The 14473-nt window shown below is 39.2% G+C and overlaps 1 protein-coding gene across 1 annotated transcript in view; it reads left to right on the forward strand.

Moving 5' to 3' along the window:
- Window positions 1-14473, forward strand: part of TNKS (tankyrase) — a 131602-nt gene that overhangs the window by 47801 nt on the left and 69328 nt on the right. The window contains exon 4 of the mRNA XM_027635854.1: window positions 2660-2764. Within this exon, the coding sequence (XP_027491655.1) occupies window positions 2660-2764 (105 nt within the window). The remainder of the gene's footprint in view (window positions 1-2659; window positions 2765-14473) is intronic.

Raw genomic sequence — 14473 nt, forward strand, 5'->3', positions numbered from 1 at the left:
ATCAGTACAGAATTAATATTTTCTGTGATATTTGTCAGGATGGTGAACCAAGAGTCTTTTTGGGAATGAACAGATGCAAATACAGGCACCTGAGGAAAAACTACACAGTGCTAACAAATGTGTAGATATTTTTTTTTTGGTGGTGCCAGTTGTTTGTAGAACAAGTCTCATACTTTTTTAGTCATGTAGTTGTAGTAGATAGTGAACTCTGGAGATGTTTATTAATCCTGAAGTTAAAAGGAGGCTATAAAAGAACTGGGCATTCTCCTTTTTAAGAAAAATTCTTAAATTAGTCGAGTACCCTCAGTTTACTTTACATGTGAACTGTGGGTTGGCATTCTTTGTCTGTTTCAGGGTTTTCTGGACATCTGAAAGATTGACTAAAACCTGTTAATCATCATTTTAGTAATTTGGTTGCTGCTCTAGAGTGGGTTCCCCCCACCCAGTCCTACCCAGAACTGTTCCCCCCACAGTCCTTTGGGAATTTAGATTAGATTATTAGGAACTAGATTAGATATTAGGAAAAAGTTCTTCACCCAGAGGGTGGTAGAGCACCAGAACAGGCTCCCAAGGGAAGTGGTCACAGCACCAAGCCTGACAGAGTTCGGGAAGCATTTGGACAATGCTCTTGGACACATGGTGTGATTCTTGGGGTGTCCTATGCAGGGCCAGAAGTTGGACTTTGATGATCCTTGTGCATCCCTTCCGATTTAGGATATTCTGTAATATAGATTCTGTAATTACCTTCTTTGATGTGGATCCTTCCAATGGCCTGGAGTTCTTCGAGAACTGGTCCAGCATGGTTCCCCTCAAGGCACAGCTGCCAGAAGACCTCCTTTTGTGTGAGTTCTCCACAGCTTCCTTCAGGGCACATCCACTTGCTGCGGTGTGGGGTTCTCCATGGACTGCAGAGTGGATATCTACTCTGAGAGTGCAGGGGGCACCTCACCACCGGCACCTAGAGCACCTTCTCCCCCTCTTCCTTCTCTGACCTGGGTGTGTTCAAGGGCAGTTTCTTTCACACTCACTCCCCTCTCACAGCTGCTGTGAAGTGTTTTTTACCCTTTCTTAAATATATCACTGCAGAGGCACCACCAACACAGTGCTGACGGGTTCAGCTTTGGTCAGCACTGGGTCTATCAGAGCCAACTCTAAGTGACTGTGTCCAGCACAGGACAAGCCCTGGTCCTTTCTCAGAGAGGCTACTCCAGCACTACCTCCTGCTGCCCAAACCTTGACTCCTGCACACAGTCCAGCTTGAAAAGTAGGTGGGCGAAGTCTCCTATTGGTCACATTGAGACTCAAGTTTGTTAAAAGCAGGGTTAACTTCAGCTCCCAAAATGAACCTCTGCTGTAGTGATTGACATCTGCTGCACTATATATACAGTGCTGTCAGGCTAATTTGAAATACGGCCATCTGGAGCTTAGCCTCACTTATTTAACAGTGCCCGTTCCAGAAAGCCCCTTGGGTTCATAGTGTGAATATATCAGTCATTCTGCTTCTATCCAGCATGTAATTGTTCTGCAATATATTTGTAATTTTTTTCCAAAATCATATTTATGTGAAGAGAAGTACTCATCTCTTCTTTCTCACTGTAAAACAGCCTAAATTTGCAAATGGCTATCTTCATGTTAAAACTTATCAGAATTGGGGATAGTGTAAAAATAGATGTACCTCCTCTGGCTCAAAATTGTGCAACTTACCTTTTCACATTTTACATGTAGTTTTTTGGAAATATTTTTAAAACATGAATTTTGGATTTTCCATTTTACATTATCTGTCCTGGAAAAACCTCTGCAGAAGTTAGACATGAAATATTATCTGAATTTCTGTGATTTGAGCTCTCAAAAGAATGACTCCTCAATGTGAATAATGATACTGTTTACTCAAGCCATATGTCTCCTTGGAAGAAACATATTACTCTAAAAAAATTTGAATAGTTCAGTTCTGCAATAATTCATGAGTTTTTCTTGAGAGTTTTAGCTGTAATTAAAGACACAGTCTATGCCATTATAAAGTAGTCAGCTCCTCAAAGATGACATAAGTATAGAATGCAATAGTAATTTGTCAGTGTGCATGAAGAGCAGCTATCATTTTTGGTATACACATTTAGCATTTAGCACTTACACATTTTGACTACTGTGAACTTCAGTCATTTTTATTGCATTATGCTTTACAGTCTGGTGATAATTTTTAAAATGTACCTAGATTTTATTTGGCATTGCAGCAGTGATAGTTGTTAATACTTAACTAAGCAAAAACCTCTATAATGTTAAAAGCAAAATTTTATGCTAAGTGTGGTAACACTGTCTACTCTAAAGAAAGCATTTAGTCCTCTAATATAAATAAAGCTGAGGATATCAAGTATTGCATTTAATGGGTAAGGAAAATGTCATGCTGTGTGACTACTTACCAGAAATTTTATTTCCTGGCATTCTTCTTACCCCAATAAGTCTCTAACATTTTCCAGAGGCTTCAAAGCTAGTACTTTAGCTAATAATATTTTGATTTTGGTATCACAGCCAGAATAGTAATTTAAAAGTTCACAAGTATGCTTCTAAAATGTCCTTCCACTCCCTTTCTCTAAGGGATATTGCTAGGAAGCACATAGTTTCCTGTCTATTATTGTGACATTTCCACGTCTGTTCTGTTTTTTAGGATTAGTTGGCTCTATAGAGCCATTCATGATGGGTATATACTGTGATGCAGAAAGCACAGAGGAATCCCAGGAAGAGAACAGAGACCAGTCTATTTGCAGAGGAGGTGGGATCTATTAATACAGTTACCAGTGTGCCAAACCCAGTCCTAATCTGAGAAGAAAATTGTTCTCTGAATACCTCAGGTACCATCAAGAGTGCTGAAAGTGAGGGGTTTTTTCCAGGTCCAGCTCTCAGGGCTCAAGGTGGTGCTACCACTTATGTTTTTCCTTTGTGCCACTCTATCTTGTGCTTCTTTCTGTGGAGTGGCACACTTAGCCAGGAGGTCACTCCTTTTCTCTGTGTTAACAGTGTTCTATATACCATGTGTTAAGTCTGTGAAACTTGCTTCAAAGATACTAAAAAGCGTTAAGTCTACGAAGATTTGTACAGGATAGGCTGTTTGTTTCCCTTTTGTGTGGATATTTTAGTCTTACTGCAGGCCAAGTGCACAAAACAGTAAATTTGAATGCTTACTACAGGACAATTTTAGTCATTTTTTAATCAGACTTAGGTGACCTGACTCTTGTCCAGCATGGTCCTTCTGAGAACATCATGGGCATTTCAAAGACATTATTTGGCATGAGGTTGCTGCATCATATTCATATCAGCATGCTGTGTGATCTACAGATACATTTTTTTAAAGGCTTCTGAAAAATGTCTTCTCGTTTTGAGTCTCTGTCTTGTTGCTGTAATGTTCTTGTTGTGTTTTCTGATTGTTGACCCCATAAATGCTTATGCTGATTTCCCATACTTGGTAGCTAAAGCAAGGAAGTGTTGTCAGCTTGTGCTGTTTAAATCAAAATTTACTATGGGTCTATTCACAAAAGTTTACTTAAATAGAAGCATTGAAATGATTTAGTTCAACAATTCTGCTCGATTTTATTTCTTCCTTCTTAGTTGTCACTTGCCCTTGGGTTTAACAGTGAAACGAAACTGCCTGAGAGCCAGAAATGTCTGAGATTCATTTATTAGTATTTCGTTTAAGCCTACCATCAAAGTTAATGGATTTGTCTTTTTCATACTTCACAGTTTGAAGACCTGAAATCTAAAATCTGGTTTAGTGTCACAGAGTCGCAGAAACTTTTAGATTGGAAAGGACCTCTGGAGACAGTCTACTCCAACCCACCTGCTCCAAGCAGGGTTGACTAGTGCAGATTGCCCAGGGTCATGTCCAGTCAGGTTTTGAAAAGCTCCAAGGATGGAGAATCCACAACCTCTCTTGGCAGCCTGATGTAGTGTTTGATTATTCTTGCAGTTAAAAAAAAAGTAGGAAAGATTTAGTAACAACAAAGTAAGAACAAGTAGCTTTCTTAATGTCTGAAACCAAGTATTTCTGTTGAATTGTTTCAATATATGTATGGTTGGTGCAGGAACTTCAAATTTGGCAGATGTTTGCACTGGATTCAGTGATTTGCCTTTAGCTTCCCCTGTGGAAGTCCACCTCATTTTGGATGAACTGTAAGTTTCTGAAAATTTTCATTTCCAAAACTGCCAAAGAACTTACTATCAGGTTACAACTGAAAGTTGGACACTTCTTTGCTGCAGGAAGTATTTTTTTCAGTTGACTTCCTGAGGGTACCAGTTATGCATCAGAATATGCTACCATATATTAAAATGGTGGAAATTGAGAAAGTTATGCAAATGCACACCAACAAGTTTTCAGTCCAAGTAGTATTTACAAAAGTTTGGAAAGCAAATGATACTGGAATGTTTCAGCTTGGCCATGAGTTGTTAAAGACCTATTCTAAATCCACAGTCATTCAATGTAAATAGGGTGTATAGAGTTAAGTCATTGTTAGTGAAATGCTTTGAACAATAAAGCAGTTAGCAAGGGTGATTTTTAAAAAAATTCCTGTTGTCAGAGACATATTCATTTGAAATTAAGGAAGCGCTTAACATGAAATTACTGTTTCACACTCTGTGTAGACTCAGGCATTTCATTGCCAAATGCAGATTTCAGCATTTAGAAGCATCACATTCTTCTCAAATCCTTGCTCCGTGAAGTTTGTTGAACTATATGAGGATAGGCAGGGGAAGGCAGCTAAATACTGTCAGACTTCTCACCCTGATGTGCTGGGTGGAACTACGCAGTGGGAGAGCTTGTGATAAAGGTTATGTTTATTAGTACTAGAAGACAGCTTTGAAACAGTCTCTTGGCATACTTTGCTGTTGGCCTTCTTGGACATGTCAGAAGAACTGGCCTTGAACAGGCAATAGCATCCCTCTCCTCTGTATACTGGTGAAATTTAGGTTCAACCTCCTCTCTTAGTAAAGTGCTTATTTCTGTATTTTCATTCTCTATTACAGGGTGAGATTATATAAAATACTGAAAAGTTCTGTGTTTGTTCCTGCTTTGCTTGAAAATTTAAAATGACAGCTCTTTAATTGTGTAGAGATGTCAATTTTTCTCACATTAATGTGTCTGAAATCAGTTTTTCTGTACTTTTCCCCTAATTCATGTTTCTTTGCCCTTTATCTTCTTTCCATTTCCTCCTCTGCCATATTTGCTTTTTCTTCAAGCTAGGGTTTTAGTTTACTGAATTTGGGTGTTGTCAGACTTATCAACAGTCAGGTTCAGTTCCCTACTTTGGAAGCGCAAAATCTTAGAAGTCTTGCTGATTCTCCTGTCAACAACTCTAAATATAAGTTGTTTTGGTTTTTGTTTGTTTGGGTTTTCTTTTAATGCAGGGTCCTGTGGACTCAGCACACACACACAGTTACTAAGTAAGGGTCTGGAGTGCATAATTTTGAAAATTTCCTGAAAGACATCTGTATGATGCACTCCAGGACTGCTACAGTGTATGCACAAAAGTGCACTAAGTCAGGATTATGATTTCTTTGAAAACCCTCTCCAGATCTAGAATAAACACTTACGTAAATACACGAGAGTTCAGAAGTATCAGAGGCACCTTTGTCAGCCCCTCTTGTTACAGCCCTCTGGCTAAACTCTTCTAGGTCATTGAGCTAACCCAGACTTTTACAGTAGTTTTATGGATTAGCATTGCCTGTGGCAGAAATAAGGGGAGGTGTTTCAATGTGTGGCCAAACATACATTCTTTTTAGAGGATTAGGTTTTTTCAGTCACTTTGCTTTTCATTCTGTTAATGCCTGATTTATTATTCCTAATTCATTTGATCCTGCCACACTATGTTTAATGCTATTCTATGTTATTGAAGCAGCCAAATCTTTTTTAACAAGTTGAGGAACGACATCAGTATGAATTTGCTGGTGTTTGTATATTGCTTAAGCACAGCTCTATGCTGCAGGTTGCAGTACTGCTCTTGCTCTTATTCCTTCAGTCTTTGCAGGTGTTTGCTAAGCACATATGGAGGTGCAATGAGTCTTCCTATTGTTTATAGGGGTGAAGACTTTGAGGAATGTCGCCAGGTCCTGAATATATTTGCCTTGTGATCTTGTTATTGCCATATGAATATATGCTGGTGTGTATCACAGCTGTCAGATGAACAGGGTTTACAAGCCCTGTTTCTCAGGTACAGTCTTGTGAGGGAAAGACTGCCTTGAGCATGGCCTTACTAGTGGTGAAGGTAGTTTGAAGAACTTTATCTGTAGCAATGCAGTATATCAGTGGCCAGTGTTTTATGACTGCAGTCCAGGGTGTCTTAAGTGTTTGGAATGGATTTGGATGCCAAGTCCCTATTTTTAATGTTTTATTCTGTTTGTGTATATGCTGACGGTATTCAGTGAGGTTTGCTACACCCCAAACTTAAACACCTTAATTCTCCTGAAGGATTCTTGATGTTTTTCTTCATATTAGAATAATCTCGGTCTGTAACTCTTCTGTCTCTTGTCCTGTACCAGCTCTGCCTCTGTCCTGTTTTGTTTCTTTTTTCTGCCTGTCATATTCTCTAGAACAGCTTCCTTCCATGTTTCTAAGTACCCATATACTTTGAGAAAGTCATGTCTGAAACAAATCCTTATTTTCCCCCCTATTTTCCTCCACCTCTGGTCATCTCCAAAGGGTTGAAGTGTACCTCTGCTTGGCAAACAAGGAGAGGTTATAAAGATTTGAAGTGAAACTGCCTGAAAGAATCAAGTCTGTATCAGGTGGAAGTTGAAAGAAGTGCTTGTCCTAGCTGGTCTGAAGTGAAGAGGATTTGGTACTCAATGCAAGTGCAGAAAGAGTCCAGATTTTCACAATTCAGTACTCACAGTTGCTTATTATTCCTACAGAGTGCCGAGTGCTTTAGATAGACTGATAACTATTATTGTTATTATTGTGGTGCCTCCCTATTATAAAATGCATGTGTAAACCGTTTGAGGAAGGAAGGTTGGCTGTGGTAGTGGTACCAAGTAGAGCAATTGATTATGTGGCTGCAGAGGTGTCCCTTACTTGGGATTTGTGCTACCCAGTCTACCTTGCTGAAAAGGCAAAATGACAGGAGTTGAAGAACAGATTAATGAAGTAGAGTTGATTTTCGCATTCTGAAAAAGGCTTAACGAGTAATGCAAGAAGGGGTCTAGAGATATTATAGGCAGGTAGTATTGTCTTCCTTGAGAGCAATGATGATATGACATTTATTGAAATAAGTATGTGTTTGCAGTGGAGCATGGCAGCACAGCACAGGATTGGGCTGAAGAACAAGGCACTTGTTTTGTGGTTAAGAAATGTGATAGCCCTTCTTTGTAGCCGCAGTTCAACAAAATGCATTAGACATGAGAATATCAAGGTCAGTAGGGCTGCTCACATGCATGCTTAAATTTAAGCATACTTTAGAGTGATGTAAGCATACTATTTTTGGGACTCGGAATAGGCATTTTATCACCTAAGCTTCGCAGGAGTGAAAAAATATAAGTAAAATTTGAAAAGTTCAGATGAAAAGGAAAAGAGCTAAATTAAACTTGAAAGACTGAAGGTAAGGGGTGTAAGTAAATGCAGAGGGAATTGATTTTTCTTCCATTTAAAATCATATTGTTACTACTTTGGTGACCTAAGGGATCATCAAATGTGACCTTGAGGATTCTTTTACACTGCCAGACAAGAGTAAAAATCTTTTTTTCCAGAAAGGAGAAAGGAGATGGCTCTTCAGTATAAATATGCAAAAGATGTGGAGACTGGTAAAGAATTATGATATATGAAAGGCTTCCTGGCCTGCTGCACATTTGAAGAAAAATTAACGTTATAGTTATATATCCCTGAAGCAGAATGCCATAACCTTGTCTGCGCTGGTTCAGTTCTTCCTGTGGGGGCAGACGGTGTGGATGTTAGTGGTTCTGGATTACTTGTCTCTCCTTTGTCACATCACAACTTTATGGATTTGATTGGATTCATGATTTTTTTTTTACCTTGCTGTTGTAATTCAGTCTAATGGCAGCCTTGACATTGCTGTGGCTAATGTAGTGATCAGCCCTGCCAGACAAGTGCATGAACTGAAGGTATTTGCACTAAATTGAAGTTACTAGGAATAAATAATTCAAACCACAGAGTAGTCTGCCCCCATACTCTGAGCTCAGTGGTTTGCTTTTCAAGGATAATGTGATTTGTCTTCCATTCAGGTTCTTTATTGTTCCTACAATACCTGTACTAATCCTTATCTGAACTAATAATTCTCCATGTATCTGCATGGATAAGGTAGTCTGTGTTTTCCTTTTAGCCATCAGTAATTGCATCAAAGATTTGTTTGGGGTAATTTACCTTTCTGCAGCTGTCACGTATTGTATCTGTCATCTTTCCTTGAGAATTGTTTTTGACCTGTACTTGCTGTTGAGGTCAAGGAAGTGGATCTGAAGTTGCTTGAATCGATCTCCCCTTAAAAGGAGGCACTGAACTAGCAATGTCACCCGTCATGGTAAATTTATGGCGATTTCCTACCAGGTCTTCAATAAAAACGATGTACTGTTTACTTCAGTGCTCTTGGATGGTGCACAGTTCAGCTCTGTTTTCCTTTTGCGATGTTGTACAGTTTCCATTTCTACATACTACTATTTTTCTTTTGTCTCCACATTTCTGTATTGCCATCCTGATTAAAAACTGAGGCAAGGCTGGTGTGAAGAAAACTGGTGCTGCCAAGTAGAGATGGATGTTCCGTCTTCAGCTAGCGTTCAAGGCAAGAATGAGTAAAACATTAAAAACACCTTATTTCTTCACGAAGGAGTACGTCTTTTCTATCCATAAATTGCAGCTGGTTGACTGCAGCAGTGAAATGTGTGTAGAACTTCTCAGATGAAGCATCTCTGAAGAGCAAACTTAAGATGGCGAGATACCAGTCTAGAGTCAGTGAGTGAGCCAAGGGAAGCTGCAAAACTGACTGCTGGTTGATGGCTTCCATGTTGGCAGAAGAGCAAAGTGTTATATTCCAGAGAGAGCAGCATAATTTTTCAGGTATTGCGGAAAGACAAGCCTGGAATTTTACTCTGCAATGAGTACAAGCAGTGATTTGAGTTTTTTTGGAGGACACAGGGAAGGGGACTGGCTTTATATAAATGTCTCAATACGTAAGGACCATTTCAAATAATTTACAAACAAAAAAAAATTCTCAAAGATATCTCCAGGAGACTGTTATTCATAGATACTGTTCTTTTTTGTTAGGTATCTATTCTTTGAATAGAGGCTTTATACAGTGCAGTAATGCACTGCACACTGCATTGAGATAAGAGGACTGACACTATAGTGTTTTCAAGCATATATTTTGAGATGTTGTCATCAGAACGTATTTTTAAATAGTTGCCTGTTCTGTAGGATACAGATTTTTGAATGGCATGTTTCCCTTCTATAGTCCTTTATTTTCCTTTGGTCACCCAAAAAGTAAGCACTTTACTCTTTTGAAAGCATTCCTTTGTGTTTTGAAATGAAACCTTCTGTATTTTCTGCTGTTTCAGTAGCGTTTTCAGCTCATAACTTAATTTGATTATTTACTGACCATAGAACATCGTGATCCATCTCCGGTGCTCTGCAAATTTGATTTTCCTTGCCTTTTAAGAATACAATATTGTTCTTGTCTGTTTGATCTTTATTATGTAAAATGGCAAGAACATCTTGGCATAAATTCAGAATTCAGTTTATTTGTTTAATTTAGGCAGCTCTGTCCTTACACAAGTAGTGGACTCATGGCAACTTTCAGCTGACTGCCATCTTCAACAAAATCATTACCTCTTGCTATGCTTATGTGTCTGACATAAACCAAGCCAGATGACAGAAGTGACTGGCAAGGCTGCCAGCTGTTCTGGGGAATAAACCTTGCATGGGACAGAGAAGCTTGTCTTCTTGTTGTGAATACAGCATTAAAAATCCTATGATGCATATCAGTACCTTTGAATACCTTTCGAATTCCCACTGTCAGCCCTAAAGTAGCTGCTTCTCATGACAAATAACTGATTCTGTGCAGAATCTCCCAATTTTCTATACACAGTCTACTTTTACTTTCAGGAAGGTAACATGGGAGAGGGCATAAGGACCAAAAACCAAGCATGGAGTGTCACCAAATCCAGGGAAATTGGGCTATTCATTTCTGAAACGCTTTGAATAGATTCGTGCAGGGAGCTGGACTCAATAAAATAGCCCCTTGCTTTAGGAGCTCTGTTCCTAATAACAGTGGAAAAGGAAAGCAGAGCCTTGAGAACCTTCCCAGCTGAGAACTGACTATATTTGAATCTTATTTTTTTAATTAATGAATTCCAGCCTTTACTAATATTTTTACTAGTAATTTTTGATGTTCATATTACTCTTGCTACTTCATTATAGTAATAATTATTACTCTAGTAGACTCTGCTTAGGGGATTAAGCACCAGGACTTCTGTAGCTAAATATTTGCTTTTGCAGTCACTGACTTTCCCAAAGTCATAAGCAAGTGGGTGTGTGTTCTGCTCCTGCCTGAACTCCTGCTGTCAGCTCCACTGGAATGGTGGGCTCTCTAGTCATCTGCCCAGGAGTGAGGCAGGGTGTAGGCTGCACTGGCATCTTGGCTTACATTCACTGTTAAACAGCACAGTCAAGAGCTGGTTTCAGTGTGTGGTTAGTCTGAATTAACCTCCTTCAGGGAAGACTTCCTTCTGTGGCCCGGCTATTGCAGGAATGAGTGCAGGGAGTTTACATTTCAGCAATCCTTTGCCTGCAGAGTAAATCTCACATGTTTAAGGCAATTTTGTGCTGAAATTGAACAGATAATCTGATGCTGAGAGACTGCTGCCAGTTAGCAGAACCATCCAAAAACCTGGGTGTTCATTTTGCAGTTGTAGAGTTGTTCTTGTTAAGCAAGTTTCTTGTTAAAAATGTAGGCAAAGCAAACCTGTGTAAAGAGACATTATTTTCTCAGAAATATATTATTTCGTGTATGACTCTGTTGGTTAGTTTCTTGTCATCCATTGCCCTGGAAGTGAAGGATTTATTTTACCTGACAGAACACAGAAAAATAACCTTTCCTTTGAAAGGGGGTGTGTGTGTGCAGATTCTATTTGCTTTTTAGCAGTCATAGCCAAAAAAATCTTTTGTGAGCAACTTTTTCAGTAGAAAAAGACAATTTTTTTTTTCATATGGACAAAAAAAAAAATGCTTGATTATAAAATCAGAAGGATTGAAAGACTGAAATGAGACATTAAACCCAAACCAGCAACATATTTATATACTGTTTGATACTTTTCTAAAAATGGAGAATTGCTGATCTTCCCCACAAATCTAAAAGGTAAGTGTTTTAAGTGATGTCTTTTCAAACAATGCAGTATCCTCAGGGAGCCAGATGAGAACTCTCATCAGTGTTCTAGAAATTGTTGGTCTAATTACCCAGTAAATCTTCCTTTCACGGATCTCTCTCTCTTTTGAAATCGTGTTGAGCTATGCAAGAAAACCTCTTCCTGCTCACTGGCAGGGAAAAGGTAGCTCCATCTCAAGAATCCTCCTCCTTTTGTCTGCCTGCACTACTGCAAGATGGTAGATGAGTGTTTTTCTCCTGGAGAGCAAGCAGATCAGAGGGAAAATAATTTATGACTTGTGTGCATTGTGGCTTCTTGCCATATGTGGCTGTATTTTCCCGTACAGGATTTTCTGTCTTTGCTAAGGCTAAGAGCATCTTGGAAAAGGTGAGAAAAAGGGGAGGGAAAAGAGGAGTGTGACTGTTTGCTGAGACCCTTCTTAGCTGCTGACCAGGAATCCCTCCCTAAAAGCTGAAAGTACCATACTTCCACATAAGATTCAAGTTGTTGGAGGACACCACTGAGGGAAGTTTTCTTGAGAAACACCATCTGTATGCTCAAGAATAGGGTGGACTTCCATATCTAAGCATAACATTCTATTTGGACCAAAATGATAAATATAAAAACTGTCCTGACAAAAACCAGAAGCAGACTGACATCTTGCCCTGTTCGATGACTTATAAGAGCCCACTGCCAAGGGTCAGGACTGCTGGTGTGACTGCTGAACGGAAAAAGGGAAACCAGAAACTTTTAATACTCCCTCCCTTTAAATATTTCCTTGCCTGTTCCTTTTCAGTCTTGTGTCCTTCATCTAAATCCAAACCCATTTTGATTGCAGTAAAGGTCATTACCGCTAGAACTGTTTTAATGGCACAGTGTGCTCCAGTGAGAGCTGTCCTTTCTCTGGGCGTTTGTTCTTCCTCCCTGCAGTTTTCATTGTGCTGCTCTCTGAAGACAGACCCAATTCTCTTATAGCCTGTCTTTGCTCTGCTTTGCTGAGGTATGCTTGAAGGATGGCAAAAGGAGAGTCAGCATCAGGGAGCAAGCTCTTTCAGTAATAATCTCAGCATTTCCTGCATCAATCAGTGAACTTTTATAGAAACAGATAAGTGGGAATCCTAAACTGGTAGAGGGGAAGGTACAGTATGATTTCTCCTTGATGGTATGTGCTCTCTGGAAGGGGTGGTAATACTGGGTTAGCTCATGCCAAACTAACACTCCTAGGGCACAGTAGAGAGAGCCTGCATTAACTATTGCATGGTCTTCTTTCATTTTAGGTCAAATGGAGATTAAAAATACCACTTTTTTGAAAGTTAACAATGAACGTTATCTTAGAATAACTTTGAAATAAAGGCATTAGAAAAATAGTCTGAGTTAGGAACTGCTGCTAGTTCCATTACCTAAATAGAACATCACCTAAACACATTTTCTTGAGTATATTTAAGGCCATTAATTGTTGTGATGCATGAGGAATGTAGGAATACTTTCTGTCCAATTATATTTTGAATTATTTGAGGTAAGCAGAGTCTTTAAATCCAGTGAGATTTCCAGAAGTAGGTGAAAATAGAAAAAAGTATTTTTTCCTACTTCATGCAGAACACAATTAAACTAACTTTTATTTCAGGTTTACACAGAAACCTGCAGAGCTGTCATGCTGAGGGTACATGCAGTTTATGTATTTCCTTTCTGACCTGCAACAGAGGGAGCATCTGTTTTGGAAAGTGCTTTATTTGTGGATATACCTGTGACACTGAAGTCCTTATACTTAGTTTTCCAGTGCAGTACCAATAACGTGTGTGTGGTGTATCAACAGTGTCGAGCTGGATGTAAGTGGTGACTGCTTTCCATACAGTCACCTTTCATAAGTTAGCTCTTGAACAGGCAGCCCTGAATTGCATGTGATGAAACTTGCTGTGCATAAATGAAAAATTGGAGAACGAATGCTCTTCTTATAATGACAGCAGTCTGGTGAACCAAAGCTTTTTAATTGACAACTTAGTATCTCTTTCCTTCAGTAAACTTCTTTTTTCCCTTGGTGCTATTCCATTTCCAGTCTTTGTAGTGAACCATGTTGGCATTTAGGCCAACAAGTTATTTTTTTTAAGAAATCATACGTGTAAACCTGTTACCTCTGAGAAGCAGCTGAGGAATTTGGGTTAAAGGAGGCTGATGGGTGACCTTATTGCTCTCTGCAGCTTCATGAGGAGGTGAAATGGAGAGGGAGGTGCTGAGCTCTTCTCCCTAGGATCCTATGACAGGATGTATAGGAATGGTTCAAAGCTGTGCCAGGGGAGGTTCAGACTGGATGTTAGGAACCATTTCTTCACTGAGAGGGGGGTCAAACATGGGAACAGGCTTCCTTGAGAGATGGTTAATGCTCCAAGCCTATCAGTGGTTAAGAGGCATTTGGACAATGCCCTAACACCATGCTTTAGCTGTCGGTCAGCCCTGAAGTGGTCATACAGTTGGGCTGGATGATCCTTGTAGGTCCCTTCCAACTGAAATAGTATGTTCTATCAGGAATTTAACTAATAAAGCATTTAAAACAATAAGGTTGGCACAAGAAACTGAAAATATTTACAAAATTTGAGTTATATGTAGTATTTAATTATTCTTTTATTGTTGGTAAATAATTTAACACTTCTCAGATAGACCTCCTGCATATTGACAGTAGATATTATTATTGCTGTATTTCTATCTTGTGGTATGTTATTCCAACAGGAGTACCAAAAAATACTTGAATGTAAATAATAAATTAATTCCCCCCCAGCTAGTGTTTTAGTAGATGGTTTTTAGTGAGGACAACAGTTTGTAGATTTAGTTTCCTAACATTTTCTATAAATTCCAGCTTTCTTTCCTCTTATAACACACTCCTAGTCACGTTAGGGTGCAGAGTGGCTCTTTGCCTGAGTGAATGTGGAGAGCCCCCACCATGGCTCAGATCAGGTGAGGCTTGAGTTACTGTGACTGATCACTGCTCGTGCAGACGTGTTCAGAGAAGGTGTTAAAAGATAACTTGTAAAAATGAGACAAAACAAATGGAACCATTGCTTCTAAGTATATATTCTCTATATCATATGATCTGATGAGAAGGATAAGGGAGGGGAAGGATGTTCAAACAGCTGCTCTT

Source organism: Corapipo altera, unplaced genomic scaffold, assembly GCF_003945725.1.
Source record: "Corapipo altera isolate COAL_440 unplaced genomic scaffold, ASM394572v1 22b, whole genome shotgun sequence".
In the NCBI taxonomy this organism is placed as follows: domain Eukaryota; kingdom Metazoa; phylum Chordata; class Aves; order Passeriformes; family Pipridae; genus Corapipo; species Corapipo altera.